We start from the raw sequence: 12,540 nt of genomic DNA, 5'->3' as shown, positions 1-12,540 counted from the left end.
ACCATTGAAAAGTTTGAGCTTCTTGTTTTACTTCAATATTAAAATAAGTGATTGCATCCCAAAAAAACCTCCATGGCACTATGCACTATATGGATAAAAGTACTGATGTGCATACAATGATTAGATATCAGTTATTGTTCAAATGATCTGTGTCATTTGTGCTCTGTCATTGGTGGAGTATCTTTAAGTTTTTGTTATTTTTTTCATCATCTTCTATAATCAAAATTTTTCAGTAAATTTTTATGTCTCAGACTTGAGTCAACTTTGAACAACTAAGGTCTGGTAACAAAGTTTACCCTAGTCACCAATTATATCTACAGGAGGGTCATGTACAGTAAATCAATTTAGTACTAACTACTATCACTTATTAGCCAAATTTCTCAAAAATTTAGATAAAGAATGGACGATGAGGACTAGGCTACATAAATCATGAGAATATTTAAAGGAAGCATCTCTGTTCCTGTTTTCATATATGCAACACAACAAGTCTCAACTTACAGCAAGGAAACATCTCATTTCATGGCGGGGGATATTTCTGAATTCTACATTTAATCAATATCAAATGCGGGGGATATTACTGAATTCTACATTTAATCAATATCAATGTAGCAACATTAATCTAATTATATTGCTTGTTGATTATAATTGATTTATATACAAATAATTGTGTAAAAATCTAAAAATGTATGGTATCAAAAGTTGTAAATAACGAAAATTCACAAATGTATGGTTTCAAAAGTGTAAATACAAAATTCACAATAAAACCAAGCAGTAACCATTTACACATACAAACATTAAGAAGTGCATCTTTAAGGATGTACACCTCTGAGAAGTCAAAATTTTCTTGTATTAAACTTTTTTTCTCATTTAGATTTTTGGAAAAAGGAGTTCATACTATAAAAGAAAATGGAAGAAAAAACATATGTCCGTGTGCTCATTTTTGAGCTTTTGTCACTCAAAGACACCTAGTTGACAAAATATTGGATTTTATGGGAATTTTGCTGTTTTGACCATGTAAGATAGAGATTAAAGCCATAATTTCCTAATGAGGTGTTTGATATGTATGAATGTTTGTAGAATTCATTTTCTAGTAGTCTTCTTTAAAAGTATACCAGTTTTGATCAATTAGACTAATATTTTTTCTCAGAATAACAATATATGCTACCCCTACCCCTTAATTTTGTGCTACAAAATGCACCATTTTCAGCCATTTTTGTCAAATTTAACCTATATAGAAAAAGTTTTGGTATTAAACTTTTGTTACTATTTTGCATATCAATAGGGAAACGGTTGCTCTTTGCTCTGAATCAGGAAGAAAAATTGGTGGTCCGTGTGCTTACTTTTTTGCCCCATTTGAATTTTTGTTATTTTTCAGTATTTCAGAGTAAAAAATAAAACTGCCCAAATTACCATTAAATGTAAAAATAAAGTCACAAAAGTGTATCGTTTCACATATTAATGCTCAATATTTTAATTACTACGAACCTAGTAACGATTTGCAGCAAAAATTAGCTAAATACAGCTAAAAATGCTGGCGAAGTGATGATTTAAGTAAAAACAATTTCAGTAAAAAATGGTAAATGTGTGGCTCTACTTGAAGCGAAAAAAGACGCAATTTCAAAATGGCCGCCAAATGGGCCATTTCTTAAAATCCCCATATAAAAAAATAGAAATGTAATTTTTTGACAAAATTTGCATCTGGCAACTTGCTACAGATACTGATAAATCATATTTGAAAATCTCATAACTTCTTTAATCTATGTTGAAACGAGACTTCAACGGGACTGAAACCTCAGAAGAATACATCCTTAAGATGTTCTGATAAGTAACTAACTAAACAGAAGGCACAGTAACAGCAGCATTGATTTGATGATCAAGTATCGTGGAGACCTTACCTGGTGGCTGATCTGCTAAGTCTGTGGCTGACCTTTCTTCCGCCATAGTCGACTCTGTTTCCTGTTTAATTATAATTATTACAGAACTTGTTGAAAACAACAAACACTTTCATTATTCAGTCAACATTGATTTCAATTAGTTTTATTACACGTTCATTAAATCTAAAAAGGATAAATTACATATCACTCTTGGTGTAGTTTTCAAAAACTGATTCATTTGATGTAGGTACACGGTTCAATCAACAATAAAATCACTTATCTAATATAAAACAAAAATAAAGATCAGGGCAACATGAATACATTGAACTGTAAATATGGACATTTTTGCGAGTACTAAATTTTATGATTTGCATGCATAAAACTTTTGCAGTGTAGTTATTTTTGCAATGGATACTCTTTAAGACATTTAACAACAAAATTCATTCATGTAAAATATTACACTTTGGGAAATTTTCGCGATCAATCGGCCTTTGCGTAACTAGAGTAAATTTCCCCTACGCCAAAATTTCCACATTTTCATTATGTGACAATTGATATATAACCTCAAGTCAGATCTGAAGAGTATGATAGTATGATAATTCTTTGGCAAATATAATGATTGCATTAAGGCAACCATATCTGACAATTTAGCACCAAGATTAATACCATTGATGACGACTTGGTAGCCATTAAATTCAATTACAGATAAAACACATCCCTATCCTAACTATATATAACTGTACATACTCCACCAATACACTTCAACAAACCCAACTAATGTCTTGTATTTTTTATAGATTTCTATAAATTGTGTTTAAATCCATTCTTAGTAGCCATTTTGCACTTTTCATCAGAAAAAAACCAAATAAATCATCAAAAGTCATTAAAACAAAACAGAATATGTTCTGTGAAAAATATCATAAACTATTTCTTCATTTGTTGTTGCCTAAATATTTGAATGATCAAAAACAAATCAATATTTAAGGATGAGACAATCGCCAACCCTGATGTTAGGAATGATCTTTGTTAAAAGGCATGCATGCACATTTCTCTTTTCTACTCAGTCATTTACATATAGTCGCTGATAAAATGTCATACAATTATTAATAATAAGAAATAAGATATATACTGGTACCCAATACTACAGCTAGCAACACAATGGGGGTTAGGTTATCCTATAAATCTGTCACCAGACACCATTACACATCTATATACAGGTAATATTGCTGTCTAAGTCATGCCAGAGTATCTAAGTACACTAAAGTGTTACTCAAAAATATTCTGCCTATAATGTGATCATCCCTATACATGTATGATATTTAGCTATGAGTTAAAAGTAACAGATTTGTTGAATTTCTGATTACTAACAGATTTGTTGAATTTCTTATTACTAACAGATTTGTTGAATATCTTATTACAAACACGTTTGTTGAATTTCTGTTTATTATTAACAGATTTGTTGAATTTCTGATTACTAACAGATTTGTTGAATTTCTGTTTACTAACAGATTTATTGAATTTCTGATTACAAATAGATTTGTTGAATTTCTGATAAATAACAGATTTTTTGAATTTCTCATTACTAACAGATTTGTTGAATTTCTGATTACTAACAGATTTGTTGAATTTCTGATTACAAATAGATTTGTTGAATTTATGATAAATAACAGATTTGTTGAATTTCTGATTACTTACAGATTTGTTGAATTTCTGATTACTAACAGATTTGTTGAATATCTTATTACAAACACGTTTGTTGAATTTCTGTTTATTATTAACAGATTTGTTGAATTTCTGATTACTAACAGATTTGTTGAATTTCTGTTTGCTAACAGATTTGTTGAATATCTGATTACCACTTCAAAGGTTTTCATTATTTCATCATTTAAACAATATGCAAAATTCAAGTATTCTCTAGTACATGTACTTATATCTTTAAAATTGTCTAAACATTTGTTCTATTTTTAAAGCTTCACCAACACAGTTTTACTATGAGTGAATAACCAAAATCAGTCCAAGCCTCCATAGTGAAAACATGATACATTTACTGAACGTTCACCAACATGTACATCGTCTTAGTTTAGCAGGGTGAGTTGATGTATAACACTACATTTACATTGTGAATATTGTAAGTTTCCTTTACAAATGTTAATTCACCATAAATCAGCGTGGAAACTTCTCTTACCAGTCTTGACATCGATTTCTGGGTATACACAATATTCATATCATTTCATTGTAAATATGCAATGTTCATATTTTTTATTATTATTTTAGGTTTGTCACCTCATTTACAAAAAAACTTTCATGATAAAAGCCAAAAACCAGGCTCTGATTTCTCGAAACAATAGTAAAGAATTAAGTCAAAATACGTTTTTCTCCTTATAATACGGCCAATTGCAATTCAATCACACTGGTTTTTTGTCCTTTGGTACAACTAGTTCGTCCTGTCCGAAGTCATGTATAAATAACTTATAAGAAAACTTTAGACTTTTTTGAGTCAGTTTTGGACTTAACATTTTTTTCGAGAAATCGAGGCCTGGAACCTAAATAAGAATAAATCAAAGCTTATCAATATTTCATTTCACTTAATTTTAGTATCAGATCTTATCATTGACATAGCATCCTAGTATACACACTTCAGTTCAGGTAAACTTAAGATGAAGATTTCAGTATTACTTTCTTCTGGAAATCCCATGGAGATAATCAGGACATAATACAATTATTTGAAAGGAAATATTTTCCCCTCATTTTTTTCCACTGAACAAGTATTTCTTTCTGTGTTTCTCAACCTACCTCTACCAGCATTGTTTCACCCGACTTGTGTGCTTCTACAGCCTCGTTAATCAACTCATCAGATGACAGCACCATTAGGCGGTGTTCTACAAATATAAACAACAACAATCAAATAAGCCTCGTTAGTTAACTCATCACACGACAGCACCATCAGGCGATGTTCTACAAATATAAACACTCGTTAATTAACTAATCAGACGACAGCATCACCAGGCGGTGTTCTACAAATATAAACATCAACAATCAAGAATTTAAGTAAGGTATTAAAAGATAAGGTTTGCGTCAATTTTGTTCTCAATTAGACTTTAAGTGATATACTTTTAAAATCTTTAGGTTGATTTTTTGTATTGTAACTTAATGTGTAATCTATTCATTTTCATTCTACATTAGTTTAATGCTTACAATTTCTTTTTTTTCTAGTAGCAATCACATTTAAAATTACTTTGATAATCAAAAGTTATATGCTTCTGTTAGTCTTGCTTACCCATACATGCCATATTTTTCTAGGGGTAGAAAGGGAGATTGATAACCATTTTGAGGGATTTTGGTCTCAAAAGAGGGAGGTATACGCGCGACATATATGAAGAAATTAAATATCTGCTTTTTTATGATAAAATTCTGCATTCATATTGAATTTTACTGAAATAAAGGAATGTGTGGTTTTGCAAAAGTAGTCACATCCCTATATACACCCAGTTCTGGAGCAGTTTTATTGTTCGAAATATTAGACTGGGTTTTTTAATAATCTCTGACAATAACGGATAATTAACTTAGAGATTGTTTTCTAGGCGGCTGATCGGCTTCTTGACTTCAGTTTACGTAATACACAGACGTGAGGGAAAGTGACACAACAAGCGAAGGTGGAAATAGCCCAAGGCTGCTAATTAGGGCCACTTGGGTGTTGGTCAGGGGGTCAGGGAGTGGTTACTCTCGTGCTAAAATTAACCTAGCATGTACACAAATGTGGCAACGAAAATAAAACGGAGGGGTTTATAGAAATCAGGAATTTAGACTCTCCTGCCGGGAGACAATAAAAGGCTTTAAAATACGGGAGGTTTAGTCTTGCTTACCCATACAGGTATGGCATGTATGCTTACCATCTGCCAGCTTTTTCACAACAGTAGTTTTTCCACTGAACACTTTTCCTAAGATACAGGCACGTATGGGGAAGGGAGGAAACTCTGGAGGTGGTGGTGGGGGCTAGAAAAGAAAACGTTCAAAGACCTACATGTAATGCATCAGTATAATAGTAATTATCCATAAATCTTTATTGTTCAATTTCCAAATCTATAACCTTCCCACAAGTTATGGACCTTCTGTACATCTGTATTTTCATTATCTATATAAATATATGTATCTCTAAAACAATTCATTACATTATTTTAATTGCCGGGTATGTGAATTTATTAAAATAAATTCTTCACCCATTTGTAGAAAGTTTTGTTCTATAGATGGGAATAGACTACAGAGAATGAACTCTTACACTCGGAGGGTGGACCATGTTGAAGAGCCTTTGTATGATGTGGCCAACGATGGGGTTGTCTCTCGGAGGCTTGGTCACCTCGCATCCTTCGGGAGGCTGCCATTCTCCTGTCATGTTCTGATAGAAAAGAGTGATGTTATTTATATGAAGAGTGAGTGAATCTTATCATAAAGTATATAAAATCATGATGGATTGAAAAAGAAGATAGAAACCTTTATGACGGTTGGACAGAGAAATCAAATTATTTCATCAGTAATGCATAATATTTCAAAATATATGATATCATACATTTATTCCAAAGGCTAAGACTTCAATATCTCTTTTGAGGGTTACAAACTCAAATGTTAACATTACCTTATATTCCATGAAATCTCCTTCGTCTAATAATTGTTGTCGTTCATCCTCCAGGATTTGCTCAGGCGTAGGTTCAGTAGACTCTACAGGTGGAGCCTGCTCAAACAGAGGTTTGCCTGCCACAAACAACGACTTCCATTCTCGCATGAGTTTCGGTGGCAGTAACCTAATAAAATGTAGAGGAATTTTGAGTTCATGTTGTTATATATATATATAAAACAGGTATTTGTATTAAACAGGTATTTGGAGTTCATGGTGTTATATATATATATAACAGGTATTTGTATTATAGAGGACTTTGGAGTTCATAGTGTTATATATATATATATCAGTATTTGGATTACAGAGGTATTTGGAGTTCATGGTGTTATATATATATACCAGGTATTTGTATTACAGAGGACTTTGGAATTCATGGTGTTATACAGTGGACCCGCGATAATCTGGACGCAGAGAGTCTGGAAAACTCACAATCCAGGGAATTATTACTTATAAGTTGCATCATATTTATTTAATGGTGTTTAGCAATAAAACATAAATTACCACCCCATCCTAAATATTTTTTCCAAATTCATACTATTTAGATGCTATATTAAAACTGGTAATATTGACAATGTAAATGTTATATGATATGAACATACAAGATTGACAAGAAGATTATCAACTACCTTTAATATCAATTTCTACTGCTATATAATTAAAAGCTGGCAAAACGTTTCAAGAACATAAACCAAACAAATATCACTCAAATACAATGAATTGGGACATGTTAAAACTATATATATCAAAATATAGTATTTTACAATGTGCTTGCTCCGATTTCTCCCAAAATGAGAAATAAAATTTTTTGGAAAAATTCCACCCTCTCACTCCAATTTTTCATTTCAAATTCCCGTAGAACTATTTTTCAAATTGGTGTGGCCTTGGATTTAGAATATAAAGAAATATATTACCAACTCAATATTTATCTATGATTAACTAAATCTTTATAGGTGTTTGCACGACTATTGGTTAAACTATATACATATTAAATGATCTTGGACGTATTTCTGGAAATAAATGGCACCGTGACTTTTAACTACATCTACTTACTTGTCAGTAAGTTCCCGATATTCACCAACTTTACATGTGAAGTTCACCAACTCGTTCACCACGTCCATACACATGTCGTAATGTTTCCTGTACTTGTTCTCAGCACGCTCTGCTGCGATCTGGTCGTGTTTCTCCTGGTCCTTACGAGTCTGTTCTGAATACTCTTCACGAGCCAGTTTTGCCAACTCCTACAATCAAATTGGAAGAGTTTGATATATAAATATTACATTACTGAAAATCTCATTCCATCATTATTTTCAATTTACTCACAGTACGTAGATGGATTCTGGGCTCACAAATACCTTTATTTACAGAATGGTATTAAAATGTAGAAATATTCTCTAACATTCTCATATACCTTAATTGACCCAATAAGTGCTCCTGTCCCTATAAGGGCCCCTCACCTTTTTGAGGCTTCATTTCAACTGTGTATTTTTGCAATTATTTTATCTTTCAATTTTTTCAGTTTTTTCAAATGCTCTGGGTGCCTATTGGGTCAATACAGTATATTGTCAAAATGAAAATAATAAAATAATCATTTACAGCTTCTCTATTGAGCGCGTCTTCGAAATCCTTCAGTCGTCTCTCCTCATATTGTTTTTCCCGAAGAATCCTGTTTTTACGAATGACTTCCTTCTCATGTCGAGTCTGTAGAAGTTGCACCGCAATTCTCCTCTCCTGTTGTGACTGTCTCATCAGGCGGTTCACCAACATTTCCTCTCGACGGGCCTCCTGAAAACGTACAAAACAACTAATGGTAGAATGGTTTTCACATCAAAGAATATCAATTCTGCTTTTGATTGTTTAGGCTTGTTTCTTAATTTATGGATGTCACTATGATCAAATTTTGGGATGCTATATTTTGACTTGCTTTTTCCAAGGGTCAAAAATAGAGATTTACAACTGAATTGCACATGCAATATTTCATCACACATGAAATTCACAAATTTCATATAAAGTTCACATGAATTTTATGTGAAAATAATTCACATAAAGAAATATTGCCTGTGTAATACAAAGACGTTGCAGAGCTAACAAACACCATATCACTGTTAGACAAAAATTAGGAAAATTTGGAATGTGAAACATATGTATTTCTTTACCATAATTACCATTTCTTTTTTTTTCAAATCTGTGCAAATAAGACAATATAAGATAATATAGCATACGACACATACGATGTTATCATTGTTATGAAATTTTTAACATGCTTGACTCAAACAGAAACATACCTCTTGTGAATCATGTGCCATTAGCTGATCAACCAGAACTTTTCTTCGTCGTTTTTCACGTTCATTCCTGGCAGATTGGTCCTCTTGGAGACGTTTCCTGATTTTACCAATGTACTCATCATTGGAGGCTGGCTTGATGAGGTCTATTGACTCGGCCATAGGCTTCTCCTCATCCCGAACCATAATGTACTCCAAGTCTATCGATTCTCTACAAAACAAGAACATTTGTATAAAATGTCTGATGAAATTTTACTATTGTAGGCTTAAAAATGCTCCACAGCTGACAAACAGTATTTTTTCTCAATAAAATAACAGGTGCAGACAAATTTGTATTTTTCTTCAGTTACAAAAGTTACTACTTTACACCATTACCACTATTGAAAAGTTTGAGCTTCTAATTTTACTTCAAGATAAATATTTTTAAAATAATTAATTGCATCCCGAAAAAATTCTATAGCACTATATGATCGATATTGAATAAAGTACTGACTATGCATGCACCAAAAGCAAAATAAATGATTTTATATTATTTTTGTGTTAATTATACATACATGATTAATACAACTTAATTATTATTCAAATGATGAGTATCATTTTGCTCTGTTGGCAGTGGAGAATCTTTATCTTTATAACTATGTTTTAAGTGAAGATGCAAACATTTACTAAAACAATATATTTTTTACCAGAATTACAGTCTACTCAACAGATTTGAACTCTTTTCATATCCTAAATCAATAAGCCAAAATTTAGACATGTAACTAACGAAGGAACACGTTTATTGGTAGATTAAAACCTCTACCATGCTTTTTAGGGATTATTTTATGTAACCACTTACTCATCTTCCTTGGATGGGGGTAAAATCATCTTCATCTTGTCCTCAAAATTAAATATTGACTGCTGTGTTTCCTATTCATGAAAAAATACAAAATATTTATTTTTCATGTACCAAATTTTAATTTCACCTTTAAGCACCGGTACAAAATGTCTCAAAATAGAAAATGGAATAAGCTCCCACATCGGATTCAAACTCACAATCCAGAGGTGGAGGGCTTGTGGTAATATGTCGAGACATCTTAACCTTTCGGTCTCCGCGGCCCCTAATATGCGTTCTAGTGAAATTATCTTGAATACTCAATAATTCAAAGTGAAAAAGTAGTCACACCTACTTCAAGTTAACATAGTTTGACTGTAATTACTATTTCATTGTGTTGTACAGTAAAATTTGTATCTTTCCATTATAACCATCTGGTATACATACATGAGCTTCTCTCTGCTTCTTCAAGTCTCGTTTCTTTTGAATGGCTTTGGCAGTTTTTCCTGGTGGAGGTTTAGGTATATGAACTGTGGCTGCCCTTTAAACCAAATAAAAAATGCATTGAACTATAACATATATGTTACAGCAACATAGATTTTCTCATCAACATAATGACAGTAAGAATTTTGCACCCTTATCAAACTGCAGATCAAAACTTCATTTAATGATATCATACTTGACTCCCTATATCAGATTTATCAATTATAAGTCTGTGCAGACATCACATATTTTAGCTTTCTTATTTTCAGCTAAATTACAGCTACCTCTACCAATTAAGCTCTTTTTTTAATTAATTGTATAAATAAAAACAACTTACTGTATTTTAGCCACAAGTTCACTCTGTTTTTCTTTCATAAGACGGGACCGATTAAGCAAAGCCTCCCTTTGGTTTTGTTGCTGACCTCGGATACGTTCTTGTTCTAAAAATCTGTCTTTGAAAGCTGTTTTTTCCATCTCAATTTGCTTCTCATGGAATCTTTCGACGAGGGCTTCTAAATTCAAATCTGTCTGTCTAGGGGTGGCATGTTTCAACCTCTGAAATAAGAAATAAAAATCTTCAGCGCTATTTAGAGGTTTGTTTAGATAAACGTTTTTATAGAGCTATTTCTACAATATGGTAGACTTATCTATTCACATTATCACCGCAACATTCAAAGTTCTCAATGTGATGTTTTCTTACATAGCAACATACCTTTTTTCTATTCAAATAACTTTTAGATCAAAACCAGATGATTCCGTCCAGTTTAGATTTTACTGATAGTTTTTTATTGTGATCACTGATCTTTAAAACAAAAATTGAAACAATACTGCTCATACCTGAACATAGATCCCACTTTCCACAGCATTCAGTTTAGCTGGGGCAGCAGGTCTCATGGTTTCCATGGCAACACCAGTAAGGTTTGCCTTCTTTTTGTTGTTTAGGGCTATATATAACTGGTACATAAGTCTGGTGGCCACCCCATGTTTTTCTGTCATCACATCACGAGCAACGTTTGTATCAAATGGAATTGCCAACAGATGAAGTGTTGGTTCAACTCGGGTAAAATTATTGAGCTTTGAATCCGCTGTCCTGTAAAATCACCAAAATAAGAGTTCTGTCAATACAAATACACATACAGCATGTAAGGATATTTATGTGTACTGCCCAGGCACTACAAATAAACATTTTGACCTGTTTAAGCTTTCGGAGAAATGTAATAATTACCGTAATACAAATTCAATTTTGCACTTACTTGTTTTGGGAAAATTGATCAAAGTCATCTTGTAGTTGGTACTTATTTAAGACCTCTCCAATCAAGTATCCAGAAGAAAATTCTTGAGCGAACAACTTTTGGTCTGTGGAAAGAGTGATTATAGAATTATAATATGTAGGAATAAAATGAAACAAGGAATCAAATCAATAGATGTCAGATGTCAAAACCTGCAACATTACAATTTACATTACTGATTGATTTAATTGTACATTTGTATTTTTCTAGCAAGGAATGAAAAGCAGATTGACATATGGTGTATGCCTATTTAACATATTCGATCAAATAAGTGCCATGTCCCTATAAGCTCCCCTCCCCTGGCTTTTTGAGGCCTCATTTCAAAGCTTAGGCATAAGACCAAAATTATCAAAACTGTATCGGTTTGAAACAATTTTGTCTTATGATTATGAAGCACCTTTTCCTTTTTTCAATTTTTTAAACGCCCTGCGCAATTATTGGATCATATACGGTAATAACAAACAGATGGTAATATTGTGAAAACTTTCTTTTCATTTTGTATTGATGTCTTGCATTCTAATAATTAAAATCTCTTTTCTCGTTATTTACATTAATACACACATTCTGATGTATATACTGCAGAACTGGACTGGGTCAATCATCAGTGACCAGGTAGCTCCACTGGGACTTACTACACGGATATCCACTAATAACCATTCATTCATTTGTGTATCATTGAGTTATAAATACTCCCATAAATACTCAAGTAATAAAAAATAAAAAATATGAAGTAGTAATGTATATGTAGATAGGATAGTCAAAATATGAAAAGGACAAATATTATCTTCCACAGACAGTACACACATGTATTTAATTTTCTTACATTAAGTTCTATGACATTTTAACATTTTCGGAAAGTATATAGTAGTCTACAAGTAAACATCAGCTGATAGGCCTACTGTATAATATAAATGCCTCTAAATAACATATTTGAATGAAGCTTTCCAGTTGAACTCACCGACTTTCTGAGATAATGACAGCTCATCGTTGAGCCATCTGCACAAAATTTCCGTCATTTTCAGTAGTTAGTGTGATATTTTTCTTACACAAAATTTAGATTATTTGCTATCATGATTTGTCGGCCATGTTGTCGCACTGGTCATTCCCATAGTAACTATGGTCCGTACGT

General features: G+C 32.3%; 1 protein-coding gene across 4 annotated transcripts in view; it reads right to left on the bottom strand.

Moving 5' to 3' along the window:
* LOC138324696 (sperm flagellar protein 2-like) overlaps positions 1 to 12,511 on the bottom strand; it is a 31,660-nt gene extending 19,149 nt beyond the window's left edge. For 2 of the 4 annotated variants that reach the window (XM_069269742.1, XM_069269744.1), the window contains exons 1-15: positions 12,370 to 12,511; positions 11,376 to 11,478; positions 10,960 to 11,212; positions 10,460 to 10,677; positions 10,087 to 10,180; positions 9,664 to 9,734; positions 8,829 to 9,036; positions 8,140 to 8,328; positions 7,597 to 7,784; positions 6,505 to 6,670; positions 6,151 to 6,267; positions 5,765 to 5,867; positions 4,668 to 4,753; positions 4,060 to 4,077; positions 1,896 to 1,956 (exon numbers count right to left, since the gene is read on the bottom strand). In XM_069269742.1, the coding sequence (XP_069125843.1) occupies positions 1,896 to 1,956; positions 4,060 to 4,077; positions 4,668 to 4,753; positions 5,765 to 5,867; positions 6,151 to 6,267; positions 6,505 to 6,670; positions 7,597 to 7,784; positions 8,140 to 8,328; positions 8,829 to 9,036; positions 9,664 to 9,734; positions 10,087 to 10,180; positions 10,460 to 10,677; positions 10,960 to 11,212; positions 11,376 to 11,478; positions 12,370 to 12,427 (1,933 nt within the window). In that variant the 5' untranslated portion in view covers positions 12,428 to 12,511. The remainder of the gene's footprint in view (positions 1 to 1,895; positions 1,957 to 4,059; positions 4,078 to 4,667; positions 4,754 to 5,764; positions 5,868 to 6,150; positions 6,268 to 6,504; positions 6,671 to 7,596; positions 7,785 to 8,139; positions 8,329 to 8,828; positions 9,037 to 9,663; positions 9,735 to 10,086; positions 10,181 to 10,459; positions 10,678 to 10,959; positions 11,213 to 11,375; positions 11,479 to 12,369) is intronic. The other 2 variants (XM_069269743.1, XM_069269745.1) reach the window with 1 other exon arrangement.
* Between the last annotated feature and the right edge of the window lie 29 nt (positions 12,512 to 12,540).

This window comes from Argopecten irradians, chromosome 6 (assembly GCF_041381155.1).
Source record: "Argopecten irradians isolate NY chromosome 6, Ai_NY, whole genome shotgun sequence".
Classification (NCBI taxonomy): domain Eukaryota; kingdom Metazoa; phylum Mollusca; class Bivalvia; order Pectinida; family Pectinidae; genus Argopecten; species Argopecten irradians.
Note: the sequence above shows the minus strand (reverse complement) of the source record. Positions and strands in the feature narration are given on the sequence as shown.